Source organism: Sander lucioperca, chromosome 24 (genome assembly GCF_008315115.2).
Source record: "Sander lucioperca isolate FBNREF2018 chromosome 24, SLUC_FBN_1.2, whole genome shotgun sequence".
NCBI lineage: Eukaryota > Metazoa > Chordata > Actinopteri > Perciformes > Percidae > Sander > Sander lucioperca.
This window is the reverse complement of record NC_050196.1, coordinates 13,724,485-13,747,780: the sequence shown is the minus strand read 5'-3', so window position 1 is coordinate 13,747,780 and position 23,296 is coordinate 13,724,485. Positions and strand designations below refer to the sequence as shown.

At 40.5% G+C, this 23,296-nt stretch overlaps 1 protein-coding gene across 2 annotated transcripts in view; it reads right to left on the bottom strand.

The window, feature by feature from the left end:
* Positions 1-10,881: 10,881 nt before the first annotated feature.
* Positions 10,882-23,296, bottom strand: part of abcb11b (ATP-binding cassette, sub-family B (MDR/TAP), member 11b) — a 30,910-nt gene continuing 18,495 nt past the window's right edge. For both annotated transcript variants that reach the window (XM_031291506.2, XM_031291504.2), the window contains exons 11-29: positions 23,051-23,225; positions 22,605-22,718; positions 22,377-22,487; positions 22,131-22,256; positions 21,222-21,425; positions 20,951-21,121; positions 20,092-20,293; positions 19,908-19,977; positions 19,146-19,263; positions 18,773-18,934; positions 18,447-18,551; positions 17,962-18,123; positions 17,533-17,736; positions 16,594-16,835; positions 16,040-16,196; positions 15,389-15,586; positions 13,157-13,363; positions 12,325-12,471; positions 10,882-11,880 (exon numbers count right to left, since the gene is read on the bottom strand). In XM_031291506.2, the coding sequence (XP_031147366.1) occupies positions 11,680-11,880; positions 12,325-12,471; positions 13,157-13,363; positions 15,389-15,586; positions 16,040-16,196; positions 16,594-16,835; positions 17,533-17,736; positions 17,962-18,123; positions 18,447-18,551; positions 18,773-18,934; positions 19,146-19,263; positions 19,908-19,977; positions 20,092-20,293; positions 20,951-21,121; positions 21,222-21,425; positions 22,131-22,256; positions 22,377-22,487; positions 22,605-22,718; positions 23,051-23,225 (3,076 nt within the window). In that variant the 3' untranslated portion in view covers positions 10,882-11,679. The remainder of the gene's footprint in view (positions 11,881-12,324; positions 12,472-13,156; positions 13,364-15,388; positions 15,587-16,039; positions 16,197-16,593; positions 16,836-17,532; positions 17,737-17,961; positions 18,124-18,446; positions 18,552-18,772; positions 18,935-19,145; positions 19,264-19,907; positions 19,978-20,091; positions 20,294-20,950; positions 21,122-21,221; positions 21,426-22,130; positions 22,257-22,376; positions 22,488-22,604; positions 22,719-23,050; positions 23,226-23,296) is intronic.

Genomic DNA, 23,296 nt, shown 5'->3' with positions numbered 1-23,296 from the left:
GCAGTCCTTCACATCTATCACACAAATCCAGGCTGAACACGGGTATACAGCAAAAAAAATGACTGACAATGTGAAGCCTGAAAAGATGAAAAATCCTGCGCGGTGTCAAGGCTAGCTTTGCAGAAAATTCAATCAAACCTCAAGTGTCAAGGAGATTAATAGCTGCCATTATTCATACTCGACTCTAGGTGCTCTGTGTGTGTTGTTAATGTGAGTGTATAAATTTGTGGGTAAGAGGGAAGAGAAGTAAAAGATTATATTACCTTTCTACAGAGACTTTGCAGCTGATAAAAGTTTTTAGCGATAATCAAACACCAAAATCGATTCAACAAAGTGCTGTTACTCAGAAAGGTGGGGTGGGGAGAAACTCAATTACCCAGCAGGCTGAGGTCAGATGGGTAGGGGGGAAAAGACAAGGTCAACCATTACATTATATCAGAGGCTTCTTACTCACTCCGATCGCTTCCAATTTATTAAATACAGGAGCACTGTTCGTCTTCCCTGCGCTCTGGAAGATAATCGACAATGTAATTAAGTGGCAGTGGACCCGTGTCCGTGGGGGATTGTGGGGGATGTAATGATTCCGGGCTGATAGGAGATAATCGCAGGACACAATAACCGCTGCCAAGAGAATTGCTCTGGGCTTCTTTATGGTCATAATAAGCATAACCTTGTCTAGCACTGTAAGGTAAGTCAAATACATGGGCACTAACATTTTTGTTTGAGTACGTGGACACACACACACACACAAAAGCTCATGGGTACACACTCTTACAAACATAAGCTTGCTAACATCCCTCTCTCTCACACTAGACAGAAGCTTGCATGTGATGTATGTCACTGTCAGCTCAAATCTCCCCCACCCAGAGCAATATCAACTAGGAAGGAGGGTACACCTACCCAATCAAATCACCTTTTCCACTGGCTGTCCCACCTCAGGCGGTTGTAACAACAGTGTCAGCTCAGATGAAGAAAAGGGGCAACTCACAACATGGAGTCATTGAACCTGGTGACCGCTTTTACTTTCATGTTGTCGGGCTGCTTTATTTCATTCCGCTCTTTGAGGTTTTGTCGCACACAGTGGTGGAATGGAGCTAAGTACATTTACTCAAGTAGTGTACTTAAATACAAATTTGAGGTACTTGTACTTGACTTTAGTATTTTCATTTCATGCCACTTACTACTTCTACTCCACTACATCTCAGAGGGAAATATTGTACTTTTTACTCCACTACATTAATCTGACTACATTAATCATGGGTTATTCTGGCCATGTTCTTTCTTGCGGATTCTCTTTAATGCCAATAGGGCGGTGCTATCTTGCCCCCACCCCCCCCCCCCCCCCCCGCCCCTTTCTGCACTGAGTATTTTTACTTTTAATACTTTAAGTACATTTCCCGGATAGTAATGACATACTTATACATAGGAAAAATTTTCAATGCAAGACTTTTACTTGTAAAAGAGTATTTTTACAGTGTGGTATTAGTAGTTTTACTTAAGTAAAGAATCTCAATACTTCTTCCACCACTGGTCGCACAGATTGCAGCCGAACAAAGTTTCTCAGTAATGACTTTAATCTTGTTGGTTTTCATCCTCTTCTTTTTTTTTTTACTTGTTGGGTGTCATTCTGTGTGAGGTTTGAACAACTGGCAAGGTGATGCAGTTTAATCTCACAATTTGTTTGAAATTGAGTTTCTATGTTTTGATACGTGTTACTGTTTTCTTGCATGTTAATAGCAAATTGTTGTAGGAAAACAGCCAACACTCACTTTCAGCATTTTGAGTAAGTCCCTCCTCTTGTTTGCATTCAGCTGGCTGACTAAACACCGTAAACACCAGTGTCCGTCACTACTAATTACTTACGCAAATAGCACAGCACAGTAATTACACCCTGCCAACACTCTCGCGAGGTAAACCAGCATTGTCATCAAAACTATAATTGTTATACAGAATAAAAAAGATAACACTTTAGGCCACAACCTTATTTTACGCAATATTTAGTGATGAACAAATAAAGGTTGTAATTCCACTTGCAAAAAATAACTTGTTCGTTAGACTCAGTGCATTGGAGACCATGTTATGTGTGATTTTGTAAAATATCTCTTTACATGAAAATACCTTGTTATAAGTGAAAAGGATGAGCACATATTCTTTTTCTAATGAAAAACTGAGCAGATATGTATTTCTTCACGGTGGCAGCAGCACGCTGCAGTACTTTGTTGGGATGGTTCAATGTAGATGTATTTCCTTAATGACCTCAGCAATGGGTAGGACTTTGGTAGTTGTATGTATTTTTTTATTACATTTTTTTTTGTGGCCTTTTTTTGGCCTTTATTTTCGACAGGACAGCTTAGACATGAAAGGGGAGAGAGAAGGGGAAAGATGCAGCAAAGAGCTGCAGGTCGGAACCGAACCCACAGCCGCTACGGCAAGGACTGGTCCAGGTGAGCTACCCAGGCGCCCGGGTAGTTGTATGTTACGACAAAAAAGTATGCCTCTGTCAGGGGTAGAATATTAAGTGGATACTACAGAAATGATGAGAACCAACCTGTTTTGTCTAAATCTATGAACACAGGTGGTAAACAGTGGAGCCGTTGCTCTGCAGGAATGCACTGTTGTTTCTGCAAAGAGGGTATTTCTGCAAATTGCACGTTTCATTATCAAAGGCTTGGTGTCAGACTGGTATCCTGGTTTAGTTATTCTTTTGAATCAGCCTTTCTCAGCTCACCTAGTGGGATGTCAGAGGCGTGTAGCACAACAAGACTCAACGCGCTGGCTGAGCATCAGCCGAGCTCACAGGTTGTTCAGCCGAGAATCACTGCAAGGTCAATCATTGCCTCCTTGTTTGCTGAAAAGCTATTTGCTAATCTCCCACTAATGGGCCTGTTCAGAGACTGTATGTGATCGAGAATTTGCTCTCAGACAGCATACTATTTATACAGCAGCACATTAATGTTATCTTGGGTTCTTTCAAGGCGTTTGTACAAGGGGATTTCTCAGGAAGTTGAGCTGAAATGAGAAATATCAGCTGGGTAGGAGGGGCAACCAATCACATGAGGTTACAGTCAAAAGGTGGTTGCTCTGGGTCCCTGCAGTGGTGGAAGAAGTATTGAGATCCATTACTTAAAGGTGCACTATGAGTTCCTGCATGAAGTCACTTCTGTTGACGTTCCAAATAAATACCAAACAAAATAGAGCAAGCTCGCCCCTCCCCCCATATTTCCATAACTGTCATGACAAACTGTCACTAACCCCCTCCCCCTCCCCCAACCATCTTGTCAGTGATTGGCTGGAACGTGGTTTGTTGTATTTTGGTGCACAGCCTGTGCCCCTAGTGTTTGTTTGACGTTTATGACCCCTGTGTTGTCTCCCGAGACCGGGCTTTTTCACAGTGTGTTCAGGGGGCAGGAAGCTAGCGGATCAAGGAGAGATGCCTACGATTTGAGACAAAAATGAAATTGCGCTGAAACCATGCAGGAACTCATAGTAAAAGTACTAATACCCCACTGTAAAAATACTCTGTTACAAGTAGAAGACCTGCATTGAAAAAGTTACTTAAGTAAACATATGTAAGTATCATCAGGAAAATGTACTTAAAATATTAAAAGTGAAAATACTCAATCCAGAAAAAACCTTTTTAACATTTTAGAAACTGGAAATAATAAAAGTCCAGTTCTGTCAATCAACTAAGTGTTTAATCAGCTAATCATTCCAGCTGTACTTGTAGGCCTATTTATTGTTGGGTAATTCATTTGTAAAGTAACTAGTAACTAAAGCTGTTAGATTGATGTAATGGAGTAGAAGTAGAAAGCATGAAAAGAAAAGATTAAAGTACAAGTTCCTCAAATTTATACTTAAGTACAGTACTTGTACTTAGATACATTCCACCACTGGTTGCCAGGAGCAGCAGCTGCATCACCAATTAATGCCAAGCCATGATATAGTTTAATATGTCGGTCCACACACCAGTTTTATTCATCCCAGTGGAGACATTTCCTTATCACATGGGTCAGCAGAGTGAATGTCCCTAAGAGCTTGTAACCTGGCATATCTGGTTCAAAGAGGACAGAGTGAGACTCAGTGTCACCCTGCTTTCCTCGTGAATCAGGAGATTCATCGTAGGCCTCATACATGTGAAATATGCTCTTCCACTGAGCAGCATCCAAGGTCAAAGAGCTGCAGTGCTCAGCATGAGATGTGCATCAGATGTGAGGTGCATCCAGACTGGCCTGCATGTTAACAGAATGCTGCGCTTTCATCCTCAATCTGATGTTCAGATCATTTTCTACTGAGTCTCTGAGGTACTTTTGACTTAAACAAACAACTGTGAGTGATTTAGACAGGCTGTGCAAATGTTATTCATAAATGCTGAATGTCACATCAGCATGGTTCAATTATTTGCCCTAAAATGAAAAAAATAACTTGAATGTTTCAGTAATAGATAGGTTTACTTGAGGCCAGCCGCAGTGCTCAGTACTTAATACTCACAGGTTATAATTTGCTATTTATAGCTTGCTTTTATAAAATCTCATAATAAATATTCACTGTTACGAAAACGTAACAGTCAAGATAAAGAGGAAATTGAGTTCTGCTTGTAATAGATGCGTAATGTTATTCATTCATATGTTCCGACGCTGTGTGCTGTCTGCATAATACAACATGGTCTATCACAATGCAGTACATCTGAAAGGTCCCCTTGGAGGTGCAAAGTGATTTTAAGGTCTTATCTTGGAATTAAAAAATATGAATGCAGGATAGGCTATGTGCAGGAATCCTAAAGGTTAAATATAATGACCATTTAAGGCCTTTTCTTTAAGACCCTTTCCATACATTTAAAGACCTCATCGCCACTTTGAGTTCTAACCAGTTACATCAGCGACACACTTTGACTTATATTTACTATACATTGATTGTAAGATAGCACAACTAAACAGTCATAGTTTGTGATGGCACACACACTTTGTAATTAGGTTAACTCTTTATTAGGCTACTAAATGTGAATCAAGATTCTGTACTGTACTGTATTGCTTTTTTCTCGCCTCAAATGTTTTCAGAAACACATTTTAGTGTACTGTTTAGCTGTAATTTGAGGAGGTTTGTGACCAGGCAGCCATTTTTTTTCCTGCTTCACAACGGACCAAGCACCATCCCAACTTACATTCGCTCAGAGCTACGTTGTTTCGTTGCATTTGAGAATCAACCGAGGTGGAAATTTTAATCATGCAAACGTTCAATTTAATGTAACGGCGTAGTCAAGGTTTTGAAACGGGACTAGTTAAGTTCAGGCAACAAAAACACTTAGGGTTAGTAAAACATCAGGGATTGGCTTTCTTGCAGCTGATGAATAATACTGAGTAAGTGCTGGATTGACAGGTTTGGTATTTGTTTTATTGGTTTTGCACTAACGTGAGACAGCTGGTATATCTAGTGTCTGTTATATGTCGATGGGTAACTGCAGGAAGTTCATGCTAATGCTGCTAACATCCAGAATATGAGGGCATCTGTGCTCTGGTGCAGCTTTAAACAGCAGGATTTTTAAGATATAACATTTCTTTTTATGCTAACATTACTGGCATGAGGTGGCTTCTGCAGCCCATTGATGGTCTGGAACCCATGAATTATCTGCAAGAGCTAACTTTGTGTAGTCATGATTATTACTACTTATAGCTGCTATTTCTCACTAGAATTCCATATGTCATGTTAGCTAGATATAGAGGTCTGACAGATGTGTATTACCATGTAGCATGAAGTAAAAATAGATTTATAAATTCAAGGATACAAATTTAAGTGAGTCCGTCCATTTCTGAATACTGAAAATGTCTTTATATAAGCTGTCATGGCATTGTTGCAATGTGTTTACTACCGCCCTGCTGCATACACATCCTAGGAAACATCTATATTCTATGTTCAGTCACTGATAGATTTTATTAATGAATAACTTATTACAGCATAGTCATCTTATTCCGGCCCTTGCCCTCCATGTGGTCACAGTCACTCTGTTATTGGTGCTGTAATAATGATTATGATAATGAAAATCTTCAATGGTAATGACTGTCATCAGTTATGATGAAATTAGGCCCATGTTATATTGTCGATTCTTTTCACTTCCCCTTTTGGGTTAATGATACATCTTCAAGTATGGATTTATTTTACAATGACCACTGTAATTTCAGTTTTATGGGACTGACCATGTTGGAGCCTGACAGAAGAAAAGACATGAAACCGCAGCAGCTTTTAATATTGGCTCTGCCTTCCTGTGTTAAAGCTAGAAGAATCAATCTCAAGTCCAGACACAAATTAAATAACCTCATATCAGATTCATGATAGAAAACAAATGTGGGCCCAAACAAATTCTATTTGATAATGCAGCTATGTCACATTCTGGTAGTGTTTGCCATCACCACACTGTTTGTTAAAGGTCAAGCATGTGTTTTCAGAACTGAATAATATTCTGAGTTGAGAGGACACTTCCAACAGGCCTGCTGAACAAAGCAGCCTTTTAGTATGATTGAGCTTCTGAGGGAAGACTGAAAAAGCAACTCACACTTTCAGTCACTCTTAGCAGGAATATAACCTCCAGCTGCTACCTTAGATCAAACATGGAACTTTCTAGTTATGCACCCTGCAGTCTGAAGCCAGGTTTCATGTTAATTTCTTCTCTTCTCTACCACAGTTAAATTCTGACTCAAGACACCACCGCCTTAAGGCCTGCTATTGACAAGGCGAAAAACAACGGTCTCCTCCATTTTATTTACTGCTCCTGCAAGCCAACTAATTTGCTGGCCATCCCCTCCGTGAGCTGTAATGGCTTCTTGACCGTCAGCGCTTTAAATCCTATAGAGCCCAGCTGGCCAGTAAAGACAGTAAAACAAATCATCCTCATGGGAAATTAAGGGGAGATGTAATTATGAGAGGCACACACAATAATTCATGTGATAGCACCTGCAACAAATAGTTTTTTTTTATTATTATTATTAGCATCGTTTTTAAAATGTTATGAGAAATCATCATGCATGCTTTTAGTCCCAAAGTGCAAAAACAAAGTGGTACAAAAATAGCTTTGTTCCTGCTGCTATCACTGAGCTGAACAAGCAGTAGCGATATTTGCACAGATATGACAGAAGCATTTTTAATTTGGTTTTAAACCTGCTTTTATCTTAATATTATATATTATATTATATTGTTTTTATTTCACTTATTTTTCCCTCTCTCTCTCTCTCTCTCTCTCTCTCTCTCTCTCTCTCTCTCTCTCTCTCTTATGGTCATCCTGATCGGTGGAACCTTGAGTATTTGTATCAACTAATCTACCCACAAAGTCAAGGCAAGTCAACTTTATTGTCAATTCTGCAATATATGCCAACCATACAGAGCAATTGAAAATACGTTTCTACCTACGGGTACAAATAAAGTAACCTGAAAAGAAAATCTCAGTTCCAATTAACACCCAGCAACATTTGGAATCAGAAAAGAAGCAATATTAGTCATAATATTCTGTTTGCCTGTGTTGGGCTTGTTTATGTGGACTGAGATCATACAAAACCCACTGAGCGGAGCTTGCTTATCACTCTCACACCCAACAGAGACACATCCCTCAGCCTCCAGCGCCTGTCTTCATCACTCAGAATTGCATTGACACTACATGGCACAAAGTCAAACAGTGTCCTCTCATTGAATGAATTGGCATGGGAAGCTGCGAGATTAGATTGCATCTAAGGAATGCTAATGTACCAGGAGTCTGGGTCTGAAGATGTTGTGATTAAAGACTCAATTTCCCAGAGGTCAGTGTGGTGTGATCACATATTACCACTAACTGATGGAGTGTCTCTGACATCTGCACTCTGACGGCACAGCTGTCACAAGCGGCGGCGGCATCAACACCAGTTAACATGGAATAGAGAATCAAGCGGCTGCGTCGGATTTAATATTCCTGTCAGAGTCAAGAATTCATTCAGTCATGGAGTTCTTAAGTAGCTGTGTTATGCTATCAAACTGCTTATTCATGGTTTGGTTTATGTAAGTGAAAAAGTAGAGGGAGAGGCCTACAGCAGCTCTCGGCTATAAACGGCTAAGCCCTGAAATGCTGCCATCCAGCATTATCTTCACATAGCAGGAAGCCCTGCCGTGCATTATCCCAACATGTGTCTCAGTGGAAGGCAGTTCAGAATAGCAGGTTCTAATGCGGTTGTGCTTTGCTATGGTACCGAGTAACACTGACAGCGCTTTCCTGTGTTTATTACAAGCATGTCATCTTGTCAGTTTAACAACTAACTGACAGAGGTCAGACAGGTAGAAAAATACATTTCTGGTTTAGAATTAAATGGCCATACCAGGGACTTTGCATGTATTAGCTATTAAATACAAATCACATACACTTACAAGGGTTTTTTCGATGCATACCCTTCATTTTTAGATGGATTTGCTACAGTTCCTTCCAGTGACTTGTATTCATTTCTGCTGGGTGCTGAGACTGAAACTCGCTTGAGATATGTAATCCATCACAGTGACTGTTTCCTTGCCCTTGTTTTTTTCCGTCAAAGTTCTATCTTCATCATGTGATAATGCAGTTGACAGCAGGAGCCGTTTTCTCTTAGTTAGTGGTGTAGAGCCCCCAAAACGGACTGAATGCAGTAAAAAATAGTAGGAGTAAATTAAATTTGGTGTACATTTATATGAATGTGTTGGAGCTGAAGGGTAAAAGTTTTTCTTTTTTCTTACTGACTGATTGGATGTTAAGAATAAAGCTTTGTTTTTCTTTTACATACCATTCAAATTATTTAGTTAGTAGTAATATTTACTGATGAATTCAGTTATATTTTTGACTTGTCAGATAACTTCTTACTGCATTTTGTCAACTTCAGGGCTCCATAGGACATTTAAGGACGCTCAGCCATTTAGATTTGTTTAGTTGCTAGTGAAATACAACATTTTGTAATGCAGAAAAGAACCAGATTCCATCTGTCCGCCTTCTGACTTTGTTCGAAGTGTCCTTGAACGCACCACTAGATTTCACTTATTGAGCTGATTACTCTTGTGGTCGTGGACAGCAGTGGTGGAATGTAACTAAGTACATGTACTTAAGTACAAATATGAGGTACTTGTACTTTACTTTAATTTATGTACTTTTCTTTTCATGCCACTTTCTACTTCCACATCTCAGAGAGAAATATTGTACTTTTTACTCCACTACATTAATATGACAGTTTTAGTTACTAGTTACTTTACAAATTAAGATTTTTGCTGACAAAACACATGTAGTTTATAAAAAAGGTGTTTTATTATAAACTAAACTACCCAACAATATAACAGCCTACAAGTACAGCTGAAATGATTAGCTGATTAAACACAGATCTGTTCGGATCGTTTGCAATTTCTAAAATGTGAGGATTTTTCTGCATCTAGTACTTTAATACTTTAAGTACATTTTACTGATGATATTTACATACTTTTAGTATGTAACATTTTTAATGCAGGACTTTTACTTGTAACAGAGTATTTTTACAATTTGGTATTATGCTGCGTTCCAGACACAATTTTTAGCCCGTAAGTTACGACTTCAAGTCACGACTCACGACTTGGTAGCGTTCCAGGCAAAGTCACGACAAAGTTAGCTAGCGGCTACCTAACGTTGACTAGCTAGCGCTAGCTGATACTAGCGATTTCTAGTCGGTGACATATTTTGGGCTTCATTTAATAAACATAACCTGTAGTAGTACACAATCGTATGTGTATTGTTTTGATTACAATGTGCGGAATTACTTTACGTTGCCTATTTATGTCTATTTATTTCTATTTCTCACTGTTAATCACCGGCGTCTGTACAGCATCAACAAGGGTCGCCATTGTTGTTTATGTGTGTGTGTGTGCGACGTCAAAAACTGTAACTGGGAATACAATGATCTGGTACGAGTTCACGGGTAGTAAGGTACGGGTTTGACTGCAGTTCCAGGGCACTTTCACGGGTAGAAGGTTGTGAACACACGGGTTACAGGTTGCCTAGAACACAACATAAGTACTTTTACTTAAGTAAAGGATCTGAATACTTCTTCCACCACTGGTGGACAGATTGATTGATTGACTTCTCTCTGACTCTCCTGTTGCACCTGTTAAGGTGGGAAATATTACACTATAGAGTCCACCCACCTCTGGCCTGAGCAGAGGTCTAATTAGCTTAACTGAAAACACCTGTGTGGGGGGTGTTTAAAATGCACTACAAAACAACAAAAAGATGAACAGGAAATAAAAAAAGATGAGGACATTATATCAAGAATGAGATTTGGACACACTGGACTAAACAGTACGTTTAAAATGATTGGAGAAACATGAAACTGGTTATGTGTGAGCAGTGTAAACAGTAGAACGTGTAATTATTAATCGTCCTAGGTACCAGCAGGAAAAGATGATTCTGAAAGACTAAGTAAAGAACACATCAGATTTGATGAGAGATGAACAGGATTATATTTAATTAAGGGACATATTCGACTGACATGGCCACAAACGGGTAGGTTGTAAACATTACTGATGTTACCTGATCTAACTTTCATGTATATTATTAGAGATATAATTTCTCCACATTATTAAATGATTCAAAACTGTTAAATGAAACTGGTTTTCATCAACTTTACTAAAAAGCAGGTGAAATAGACAGATCTCGTTGGACTAGCAATCTGGATTTCAAACATTGGATATGTCCCAATACCCACACTGGCAGTAATTCTAAGTAGTCGAGTGCCCACTTGTGTGGCGTATCTTTAGTAGCTGCCAACAGTGCTCAGGTGCTTGTTAAAACTGCAAGCCAGTTTATCAGAGTTTACTGGAACATGCATAATTAATGAGGCCATTCTTCACTCACACAAATACTATACATGGCTCAGTCAAGCTAAGACACTTTCATTGTTTTATTCAATTCCGACATAACGCATAAAAAATAGGACCATGCATACAGCATTAAAGTTACAATAAGATGACAGTGAAGAAGAAAAACACACATTCAGGAGCTTGGTGATGAAGCAGTTACATTGAATTATCCAGAGGCACATACTCTACTGTTACATAAGACACATAACATGATATTGTTTTGAATTTCTTTGGACACAAATAACATAAATAATATTTAGTCGAATCCAGCATTGCGTGAAATTCAACTTCTTCATGTCTTTAGATTTGTTGTTGGTCGTAAAGCAGCTCATAGGCCCATTGCCACTAACCAAAGGACTGGTTTGGCAGAGTAGACCTTGAACTGTGGGATCCACTTCAAATAGGAACGCTCTCTGTCTCTCTCTGAAATGACCTGTCATTGGCCAAAGTCTCTCGTCACGGGCTAGATTTTCTAAAGCCTGAAAACGGAGCCAAGAGGAGGTGCAAAAGTCTAGTTTTCTCTCAGAACGCTTGATTTACAATATGCTGGGAAGTTATTATGGAGTTTTTGCCCAACGTCGCCAAAAATATCCTGCTTAGAAAATACCCAAGAATTGGGTGTGTGACTCACAAAACCGCTCTCTTTATAACAGGATCCAAACCCAAAAATAAATACTGAAAGAATGAACAGGTGTATCTTTCTTTCTTTACATTCTTTAGCATACTTCCAGTCCTGGTCTTTTCCTCGATCTTTGGCATTAACACTGCTCCTTACATTTGTTTCTCTTGGCTGCCTTGCTAATCGGCTACTGTTTCCCTGAGCAGTTAGCTGATTGGTGCTCCCGTGGTAACCAGCTTGTAGTAAGCTCCCTTCAGGGCCATGAGCTGGTCGTGCGGCCCTTTCTCGATCACAAAGCCCCTGGACATGACGGCGATAATGTCTGAGTTCTGAATGGTAGACAGGCGATGGGCGATAACAATGCACGTCCGGCCCTCTCTGGCTTTGTCCAGAGCCTCTTGCACGGTCTGTCATGGCAACCAAATACATTAAGCAGTGTTCACAGACTTACACACACAGGAAGGAGCCATCATCAGTTCTCCCGCACAGCAGACACACAAGCCTCACAATTATAGCAATTTCACAATCATGTGTTGATTACTATCATTAGACTGTCCCAGTGTATCAGTGCGGTGCAGAGGCCTTTTTGCTCCTCAGAGTGGTTCAGCTATTGGAGCTGGAAAAGCTTAAATCTTAAAGAGGCTCTACTGGAGGGCTATATGAACTGTGAGCTGCTGGTGATAATAATAGAGATGATGAATGATAATGATGTTAATGATAATAATAATTAAGTCCCTGCCCTCTTTGCTCTCTGCGCCCGAAGAATATCAAGCAGCCGCACTGTGCTGTAATATGAAGTGTGTGCATTCAACACACGATGACGCTGCTGTTTAGAGTTTAATGAAGCCTACCTTCTCGCTCTCAGTGTCCAGGGCAGAGGTGGCCTCGTCCAGGAGCAGGATCTTGGGGTCACGTATGATCGCTCTGGCGATGGCGATGCGCTGCTTCTGACCGCGAGACAACTGTGAACCCTGGGCCCCGACGTTCGTGTCGTATTTCTGAAGGCAGGGTGGAATATTATGGTGAGTCATATCCCTATTTGGACATTCACATCTTATTTGTATTGAAGCTGACAAATCCTTCAATAGACGATAATGACTTTTTACCAGGATTCAGTGTACTTTGTAAAAACAATGAGGACACATTCTGTGTCTCAGCTTCAGACCTCTCTCGCTTCCCCTGAGCCCTTTATTAATGGAACTTTCCATAACATCAACGCCTTTCCCCTTCACCTGGGACTGTATGCACAAAACATCCTAAGGCTGAACGTAGCTCCTCACCAAATAAAGAGAAACTCCTAAAAATAAAGGGCATGTCAGACCTAACTTACAAACAAATCTAATGGATCTGTATCAAGATTATTTGTTGGTTATGTGTTTATGTAAATACAAACAAAAAAATAACACGAGGATATACTCCCAAGTATATATGTGTGTGTATATATATATATTAAGCTATTTGCTTCCGCCTGCTCCTTCTCGAACTAATCCCTTTTATATTTTTAGTTTGTTAAAATCTAATTGTGTTTTATTTTATGTTTTTTTGTTGTCGTTTTGTCTTGCAACATTGTTGATTGTTCAAAATAAATAAAATAAAATAATAATAAAAAAAACCTGCTCTGCCTATGCTTTTGAAACCTTACCACACTCGTCACAAACATTCCACACAAAACGTCCACAGTACCTCAGGAAGTGACATGACAAAGTCGTGAAGCTGGGCTTTCTTAGCGGCAGAGATGACCTCATTCATGCTGATTTCCCGCGAGTTGTCGCCGTACTTGATGTTCTCCTCGATGCTGCAGTCAAACAAGATGGGCTCCTGGGACACGATGCCAATCTTGGAACGCAGGAAGGGCACGCTGACACCAGTCGAGTCATGGCCATCAATCAGCTGCAGGAAGCAATTGATTTTACCATTAGGAGAAAGCAATATAATAAGCCAAGATGGGAAATACGATAATTAATGAGCTATCATTACACCATCTCTACTGATATTTCTCTCCTAACTTTCCAGAGGTGATACTGTCCTTTTAAAATCTTAAACAGAATCGGGACTATGTGTTTCCAAACCACTTTCAACTCAATTATGGCCATTTTAATCTTGGCAGGAATCTCTTACTGGCACAAAGGCAATCCTGGGTGGAGTGGCCCTTTTTTTTTTTTTTTTTTTTTTTTTTATCAAGTCAGCATAAATGTCTGATTCATGCATAAATTGAAGTGATATGAGAGTCAGAAATACTTCAATCACTGAATATCCAGCAATTATTCTTTGACTTTGACAAATTTTACTTTATACGGTGACACTCAGCTGAGTCTCATGAGAGAGTAGATTGAAAGCAGACGATGCATATGTCTGATTCATTTCACAATGAGATATCTGACATTTTGATAAAGGTAAGCACATGCTGTAACAATATAATGTTTCAGACCTCATTTGTACGTATCCTTGTTGAAATATGCAAAGTATTCACCAATTTCTTCCTGTGCAGGTTCACCGCAAACCGTTGCCTATTTGAAGCCAAAAATGTTCTGCTTCTATGTGTAAAAATACCTGGATGATCAGCACTGCTTCCCCACTGTTGGGCCCATAGAGCAGGCGCACTAAAGACCTCCACCGGCCTGCAGGCTACTTCCGGTTTAGCGCTCCGACTAACTTGAATGGAGATCAAATAATTTATTCGTGCAGCTCTTCTAGACTTTTCAAGTGCTCACATTTTGATCACATTCAAGGATCACATTTTGATACTACTATACGAGTCATTTTGCGGGGGTTGTGACAATTTAAAAATGTATCCACTGATTTACAGACGTCTCTTTCCCCATGTAAATCTATAGGGAAAATTCTTTTGGGCCTAATGGCATCATGTGACGGACACAGAAGTTGTAATTCCAGTGTTTGGCCACTGTGTCAAATCCACATTTATTTGGAGTCGTGTTTGTGTTCACCTAGTCTATATCCTTCGCGTTCCACTTCCAGGATTGCTCCGGTGCTGCAAGAAATTACGCCGGATGCATGTATTTTCCGTTTCCTTCCGCTTTCTTTGTGTTGGAATTTTAAATTCGGTGGATTTATGATGACTATTGTTGACTGCTCCTCAGATCTCTGCAGGATAAATTGAGACAGCTAGCTAAACTATCTGTCCAATCTGAGTTTTCTCTCGCACGACTATTTTGCAGCGGATCTGTGCGGAGTTTAGCACCGCCCATGACAATTCTGATTGGTTTAAAGAAATGCCATTAAACCAGAGCACGTTTTCCTCCCATCCCCGAATGCTATGTAGAGTAGCCAGACCCTCCTTCAGCGCGCTTTTGGTCTGGCAAAGTGAGACTAGTTTTCACCTGGCAGACGAAAGTCCAATATTCACTCTTCCTTTTAGCTCTGTTTTGGTCTCCACCAACTTCTGAGAAAAATATGTCTGTTTAGCTGTTGAATGCTCCACTAGTATGTTCACCAGCTAGCTGCCAACTTTGTCTGTCAGCAGTTTGTTGCTCTGCAGATAGAACCGCAGAACACAGTGTACAACTGTGAAAACAGCTTAATAGTACTCAGGATGAGTAAACTGAACCTTGTGTAAAATCGGTGGAGTGCCCCTTTAAGTATGACATTTGAGAAATGTACTATATGTATATACTGTATAATAGAATGTAAGTAGTATTTTACTGTTGTATGTGGACACAGGTAGAACTTATTTTAATTACCATTGGGTTGTTATATTTGAAAAATAACTAGTTATTATAAGCTGTCGAAAAAATGTAGTGGAGTAAAAAGTGGGAGTATTAAGTAGTATAAAATGGAAAGAAAAAGTACCTTAAAATTGTACTATTTCCAAATCTACTATGAAACTATTCATAAAACACTTTACATTCAATGTACATCTGCAGTATTTTGTTTGTTTTGTTTGTTAGTTATCCTCACCACTCTGCCGTGGTCAGGATCATAAAACCTCTCCAGCAGCTGAACACTGGTGCTCTTCCCGCAGCCGCTGCTGCCCACAAAGGCCAGCGTCTGGCCGGGCTTCACCGACACATTCAGCCCATTCAGGACCTGGATGTCTGGCCTGGTGGGGTAGGTGAACTTACAGTCAATGAACTCAATGTTCCCTTGGAAGTTATCCTGAAAACACAACGGAGGGAGGGAACAAACGTTGGGTAGGTGTAGCTGTCTTGGTGTGTCAGGGTGCCACCTCCAGTCTACAAAAGGAAATTCTCCAAATACACAGGTAGCAAAGACTTTCATTTCATTCAACTGTCTTATGAGGGTTTTTTTATTCAAAATACCTCACATGTCAAAGGGCTCTGTGTGTACTTGTATTTTCAGGTAATTCTTATTTTTCCATTTGGATGTAAAATATGTGAACAATTCCTTCTTTGTCTCCTTCCTCCATCTAATCTCTTTCATGATTGATGTAAAATGAATAAGCAAAGCAATAAAGGAATAATAAATTAGACTTTTCATCTGGATTCTTTTCTTTGAATCTATCCTGGAAGGAGCAGGCAGCCTTCATTTTTTTATACACTCAGCATGCAATGTGGCAGAATACATGTAGCATAACATATGCCTTCATACCCATTTATCTCCTGTATCACTGTAGACGCTGATCTGAGGAACACGGTCCAGCAGCTGGAAGAAACGTGCAGCTGAAATCTTGGCCTTGGCGTAGTCTGGTGTGTAAGAGGAGGCTTTGCCAAGGGCAGTGCCACTGGTGACGATGGCTGAGATGACCCTGCCAGAGAAACCAATGTAATGTAACTTAGCAATCAATATTTGTATCACACATCCACTGGGTTGGGTCCTTTCTCCTTGGAACAATAGATTATTTTATTTTAAAGTTATAATTCTTAATTCATTCGTGAAATCACCATCAGTATTAAAATTACCTGAAAATACAATCACCATCAGAAATCACAATCACTTTTTTTTTAGCAATAGCTGGTAAATGTGTTTACATTTTGTAATTAACTCTCTACACAGTAGTTTTCATTGGTAGTGACAGCGTCCGCCATGTTCAAAAAAGATATGAAACAAGACTGATAGAAAGCAGTGTAGCCTGCAATTAATTGCGGAGGTAAACAGAAGTAACACACAGAATGACACCAGACTTGATAGTCTTCTCCTCTCACCTGAACACCAAGCTGAAATGGAGCCCCTCCTGCTGCACCAAGTAACCTCCAAACCTGTAGGAGGCGGAGTTGGTCAAGAAGATGACACACTGGGCGAAACCATAGCAGGCTCCGTACACTTTTGCTTTTTTCAGCGCCGCTTGGTATGGACCGTCTAGCTGGGCCTCGTACATGTCCACAAAAATCTTCTCTTTCCCCAGACCTGCGATGGTGCGGATGTTGTTCAGTGCCTCACCAGAAATCTGCAAATAAAAGACTTGGGTTAAAATTCCAATACCAGATTAAATGGCATGGTAAAAACCATGCATATGGTTGACTCAAAGTTGTTCCTAATTCTTATTTGTTTTTAATGGGTGAGGGAGAATACGATATAGACAAAGCATTTGCATCTGTTCTTATCTATATCCTATTTTATGCTGCTGTAAGCCAATTACTGCATTGGGATAATTGAGATAGTGTAAAGTACGTTCACAGTAAATTGACTTTTTCTTTGGTTGTGAGCTTTCTGGATCTCACTGTAATCTTTGTCCTGAAGTTTTATCCACTATGTGTTGTCTGTACCATGACAGCCTTTTGAGCCTGGGTGGCCCCAGCTGGTATTGAGCCTGACAGTGTTAGCTCTGTGCATAACTTGCCAAAAACAGGAGCACCTAATAAAATGCTCAGCTGTAGGGCTGAAGAGTTTTTCTTTAGTGATGATAAAAAACTGAAACCTAGAGCCTAAAATAGACATTGTTGTTAAACAGTCTCTTATCTGCTGTCAGTAAGTCGGCTGATGTCCCCTCCACCTGAAGGTTTAGCAGGATTATTGAGATAATGCTTTTGACGTGTCCCTCAATATCAGAATACTGTGGTATTTTCAAACTGGATGCTTATAAAGTCCACAAAGAATAAAATAGATTTTTGTGAAGTTGTACAGCACAAAAAACGTTGTCTGACCCGTCCTGCGACCTCCATCGCCTCCTTGTCCTGCTTGGCGAACCCCGTTAGCATCTTAGCCTGGAAGCCACCGGACAGAGCGATGAACGGCAGGAAGCACAGGATGAGCAGCGTGAGCTTCCAGCTGAAGTAGAAGGACATGAGGACGGCCACGCCGATGTTGGTCAGAGAGTTGACGATCATGCCGATCTGCGAGCCCGTGGCCTTAGAAAAAAAAAAAGGTGGAAAAGAAGGATCCTTTTACTATTCAAAGAGCTGATTCTCCTCATGGATTTGAACTAGATCACCCGAGCAGAATTTAACAAGTCCGGATACCAAGCAAAAATAATCAGTGAAGTCACATTTTCTGATACTATAATTTTATCCCTGAATATGGGACTGAATTGCTTGTCAAAATCACTATCTTTTTACACTGAAGCTGTAACTCACTCCTTGAACTTGTGAGGCATCAGTCGCCAGACGTGTAGTCAGAGCTCCGGGACTGTTCCTGTGATCATCAAACCAGCCAATCTCTTGGCCCAGCATGGCGTGGAAGCCGAGCCGCCGTAACCTGCGTGTCAGCAGCTCTCCAGACTTGGAGAAAGCATATCCCTGGAGACACACGCACAGGAAGTGTTTTTATTTAATCCAAAATACCATTCCAGTTATCTTCAACATAATGTAATATATAACTAATCTGGGAAACATTGTGTCTTTGCCATCCCTCTAACCCAGGGGTGTCAGAACTCATGGACCAACAGAACTACAACCCTGCAGGATGTGGAAAAATCTTTTTCATCCAAAGAAGGTATTCATTTGACAAAATAAAGGATATCTCTTGTGACTTTCCCCCAACCTTGAACACACACAGGGGGGTGAAGGCAGTAGAGAAGCACTAAAGCAATCAGTCTTGCTGAAGCAGACTACTACTCTACCTGCAGCATCTGTGTGAAGAAAGAGACCACGCCAACCATGACAAAGAACAGGCAGATACTATCAATCTCCTTCCTCTGAGCCACAGGATCTGTTACTGAGAATGTCTGCACACACACAAACACACACAGACAAGTACAAAAACATGTTAATAAAGCCGTCGTACAGTATTTACCAATGTAGATTTTTCATTTACACAGATTTTACTAACCCCAGGTTGAATCTTTCATTGCTGTCACTGTGTCTTTTTTTATACAACAACTGGGGGCCACAAAATGATAGCTTGATTTGTGTGTTTCAGAAATTCTGACTACAACATGAACCTCACCGCCAGGATTTGACTGAACAGCAGAGAGTAGACGGGGTTGACCCCTCCATTTATGGCTGCACCAAAGGATCCAAAAAGCATGTAGGGCCACTCAGGTATGTTGTACTTCAGGATCCTACCAACTGGAGCAGGCTCCACAATTTCCTCCTCTGGGATGGCATTCTGAGCATTCACACACAAAAATGCACATTAGCAGGCAGTCCAAGCTGTACATTGTGTATACTATCTAAGGATTGAAATAGGAAAAGCAAATGCCAACAACATTTCAAATAACAGTAATTATTGTTGACCTGCCTCAACCACCCACATATAAAATTGGATGCAAACACTCCAGCACACACACACACACACACACACACACACACACACACACCTCGGATTTATCTGCCTGTGACACAGCGTCTCTGGGGCCACGCTCTATAGCGATGGGAGCAAAAGATTCTGGCATCAGATTGGACAGCTGAGATCGGGACCGCTGGCGGACAGAGGCTCTGCAAAAGCAAAAACAAAAGAGCAAAAGTATGTAGCATAGACCTGTGCCACACACCACAGCATTTATAACCTAAGCTAATTTGCAATGCACGTCCCTAGATGGACCCATTTTTTTGTTAATACAATAACTCATCACTTACATAAAAGATAGTAGCGAACACAAAATAAACCTTAAAATGCAAAACTCACAACAAAATACAGACAAAACAATACAAAACACATGATGTATAAATCGCCATAAAACAAGAGCACCAGATTATTCATGACCACATGACTATATCCATCACTTCATGCACACGAATATTCAAAGGACACAGGAGTAAATTGCTGCTGTTGTTCTTCTTGCACTGATTACTGGGTGCTTGTAATGGTGGTGATCGAGGAACACGAGCCTCTTCTGCTGTTGCTCCAGTCTCGATGATAGTGTCAGCTAAATGCTCCAAATGTCGAAGTAAATGTAAGAGGGTAATTATGTAAATGAAGGTGCCAGTTTCTGCCACGGCACACCTCAATTTCAGCCACAACATGACTACTGTAATAATCCTATTTAGATGCACAGTCAGGACCATGGAAATAGATATTATACACAAGTAAGCAAAGGAGCAAGTAATTGAAGTGCAGGGTGATTGGGAATGTGCAATACCTCAAACTGGCCCTGTAGCTGCCTGCTCTGGATAGGTTTAGCCTCTCTTGCTCTTCTTCATTGTCAGCCACTAATATAGGAGATGCAACAAAAGGTGATGATCACAGTCAGTCAGTAGATCCCCTTAGTTTCTATGTTTGGATAAATATCTTTTTGAGACATTATCACCCAAAGTTGGCCCTACTTTGCCGAGCCTTCTCATTCAGAGCCTTGTCTCCTTGGCTCTGCAGGGTGACCAGAGTGAAGTAGACTCCCTTCCTCTCCAGCAGCTCATTGTGTTTGCCCTTCTCAACAGCTCGGCCGTGCTCGAAGCCAACAATCACATCGGCGTTCTTTATGGTGGACAGCCGGTGAGCGATAGAGATGGTGGTGCGACCCTTGCGTACCTGTGACAAAAATCAAATGTCTGTCTGTACATAATTTCTGCTGGGAACTGAGAAAAACACTCTTGATAGCTCAATAATCAATAATAAAAATGTTTTTTGGGGGGGGTTATCTGATTTTGAATAAATAACAGGAGTGAGACCTCAACTATAAAAAGATCTCTCTCTAGACCCCAAGTTTGATTTCACATTTTGTCAATATTTTGCACTCTTTGTTGGCTGTGAAGTGGATTTGTTTATTTTATTTTATGATAATGTGCTTTACCTTATCTATAGGTATCATTGTTCAAAATATGTATTATATCTTTACACATGGTATGTTCTTACAGTAGACAGGCCTACTTACTTGCATTGATCTTGATACTTTTTTTAAAACTGTCCACTGATTTAGCACGAGTACTCTTAAGTTAGGTCATTTGAAAATTTGAATATTTTTGGAACAAACTCTAAGAGGTATAGTTTTCATGTTATGTCTTATGTCAGAATTAAGTAATCCTCCTCTCTCCTTTACAACAAAAAGGAAAGAAACTGAAATTACTGAAAAATATTTTCTTCACAGAGGGATTTTAATCGTCTTGCCATCAGGGAATGAAACCATAAATGATCCAAACCTGAGATGATAACTGAAGCAAATTCAGCAAATAGACCAGTCACACTTACATTATCCAAAGCTTCTTGAACTATAGCCTCACTCTCGTTGTCAAGGGCAGAGGTTGCCATGTCCAGCAGCAGGATACGAGGTTTCCTGACCAGCGCTCGAGCAATGGCAATACGCTGCTTCTGACCGCCGCTCATCTGACCTCCACCCTCCCCCACCAAGGTGTCGAATTGCTGTCCAATTTAAAAACCACAAGGAAAGTTATCAGGGCTAGTGGTTGTTAAGACTTTGAATTTGTGCATGAGCGCTTTTAAATCCTGTGTGCCACTTTACCTGTGGCAGGTCCATGATGAAGTTGTAGGCGTTGGCCTCCTTCGCAGCACTGACGATGTCTTCCATGGAGACGTTGGGTCGACCATAGCGCAAATTCTCAGCAATGGTGGTGGCAAACAGCACGGGCTCCTGCTCCACAATGCCAATCAGCGAGCGCAGCCATTGGATGTTCAACCCTCTGATGTCATGACCGTCCAGGGTCACCTGAGGTAGGGGGTACAGAGAGCTGGTTTTGATAAATTGATTGATTATGCTATTAAAGTACTTTGCGGCTATAATGTGTTTGTTTTTGGTTACACTTTACTTGAAGTTTTCTACATAAGAGTGTCATGACACTGTCATGAACATGTCATAAAACATTATAAACAAGTCATAAACGTTTGACATAACGCTTCTTTTAGTAAGTGTATTGACAAGTTATGGTTATGGTTATGGTTAGGGTTCATGTTTCATGACAGTGTCATGTGTTCATGACAGTGTCATGTCATGTTTATGTAGAAAACTTCAAGTAAAGTGTTACCTTGTTTTTTTTGCAACAATGCTAGTTTGAAATGGTTAGTCTTGTGCATAACATTCATTTTGCTGTATGAGCTTATTTCCTTATCTAGAAGCCGAAAGGAATAAGCAAGTAAGGTGTGCAAAGACCTCTTATTCCAGTAAAAGTGAAAAATGAGCCTGTTAGGACCATTGGTTGAATAATGAAACAGATTGTCATGTACTTCTATCACCCTCGGGGGATGGTTATTTTTGAATCTACTAGAACAAAGAATTAAGCTTAAAAGGAAGGAGTCGGCAGCTATAGTGTGTCGAGGAAATCTTCAATCTCAGGAGTTGACAGAAAGCCCCACTGAATCACAGTATATTACATGATTGTCACATGAGAACATGTGTCTCAGCTGTCAAACCTACCATGCCCTCTTTAGGGTCATAGAAGCGCTGGATGAGCTGAATAGCAGTACTCTTCCCGGCTCCACTCGGACCAACAAAGGCTGTGGTCTCCCCTGACTTCACTGCAACACTGAGCTGGTCCAGGATCTGAGTAGAGATCACATTACACCATGGCAAAACTAACACTGAAAAAATCCAGGAATCAAATCGTTTCCAGAAAAATTTTACTCTCAGTTATATATAACGAGTGTAAAAGTACGCAAGTACCTTGACGTCTGGTCTGGAGGGGTAGAAGAAGGTCACATTATGAAACTCAATATCTCCTTTGACCCTGTCAAGCTTATATCCAGCCTCGGATAGACAATCAATCTCCGGTTCCTGACAGTGGCACATTTACAGAATGAGACTTGTCAACAAGAGGCAATGGTTTCCTATAAAAAAATACACCTTGTAAGAATTAAAATATTGCAAAATTATAACACCAAGCACTCTCACCCTCTCAATAGTCTCAAATATGAGGGTAGCAGCTCCACGGCCTGCAGCAAATGCCTCGAGACATGAGGAGGCCTGCCCCAAATTCATGGCTGCTATCAAAACACCAAAGAACACCTAGAATGAAGAGGTCAGTATATTATATCTCCAAAGACTCTCTTGGTTACATGGAAATTATGAAATTCCAATTGTTTTTCCCTGAGTTTTTTTTCTTCAAAGCAGCACTTTTTCGTTTTGTCTTTCACGGTTTTGAAATGATGAAAACTGAATAAAGGAAAGGCGGAATCCAAAGGTGAAACACCAAGTGGCTTCCAATCACAGAATTAATTTAGACTCTAAAATCCAACAAGAAAAGGCTGTAAATAAATAATTTTCCCATTTGCTCCAGTGATAATCTGTCAGTTAGTGTTGTAATGACCCATATTTTGTAAATATGGTAAGTGTGATACCTGCAGTAGGGTTCCTGGTGTGTACTCCCCAGTGTTCACCACCAGGCTGGAGCCATACCAGAAGGCCAGACCATAGCACAGAAAGATGATCAGCCACATATATCCGGTGAAAAAACCAATGATCAGACCCTTCCTGATGCCCCAGCGCTGCGCTGAGATCAGGTTCCTGTCGTACCTGTAGAGGAGGAGAGCTCACCTCAGCTGCATATGTATTGGAAAAAGTAAATCTTCCACTTTTCATGTGGC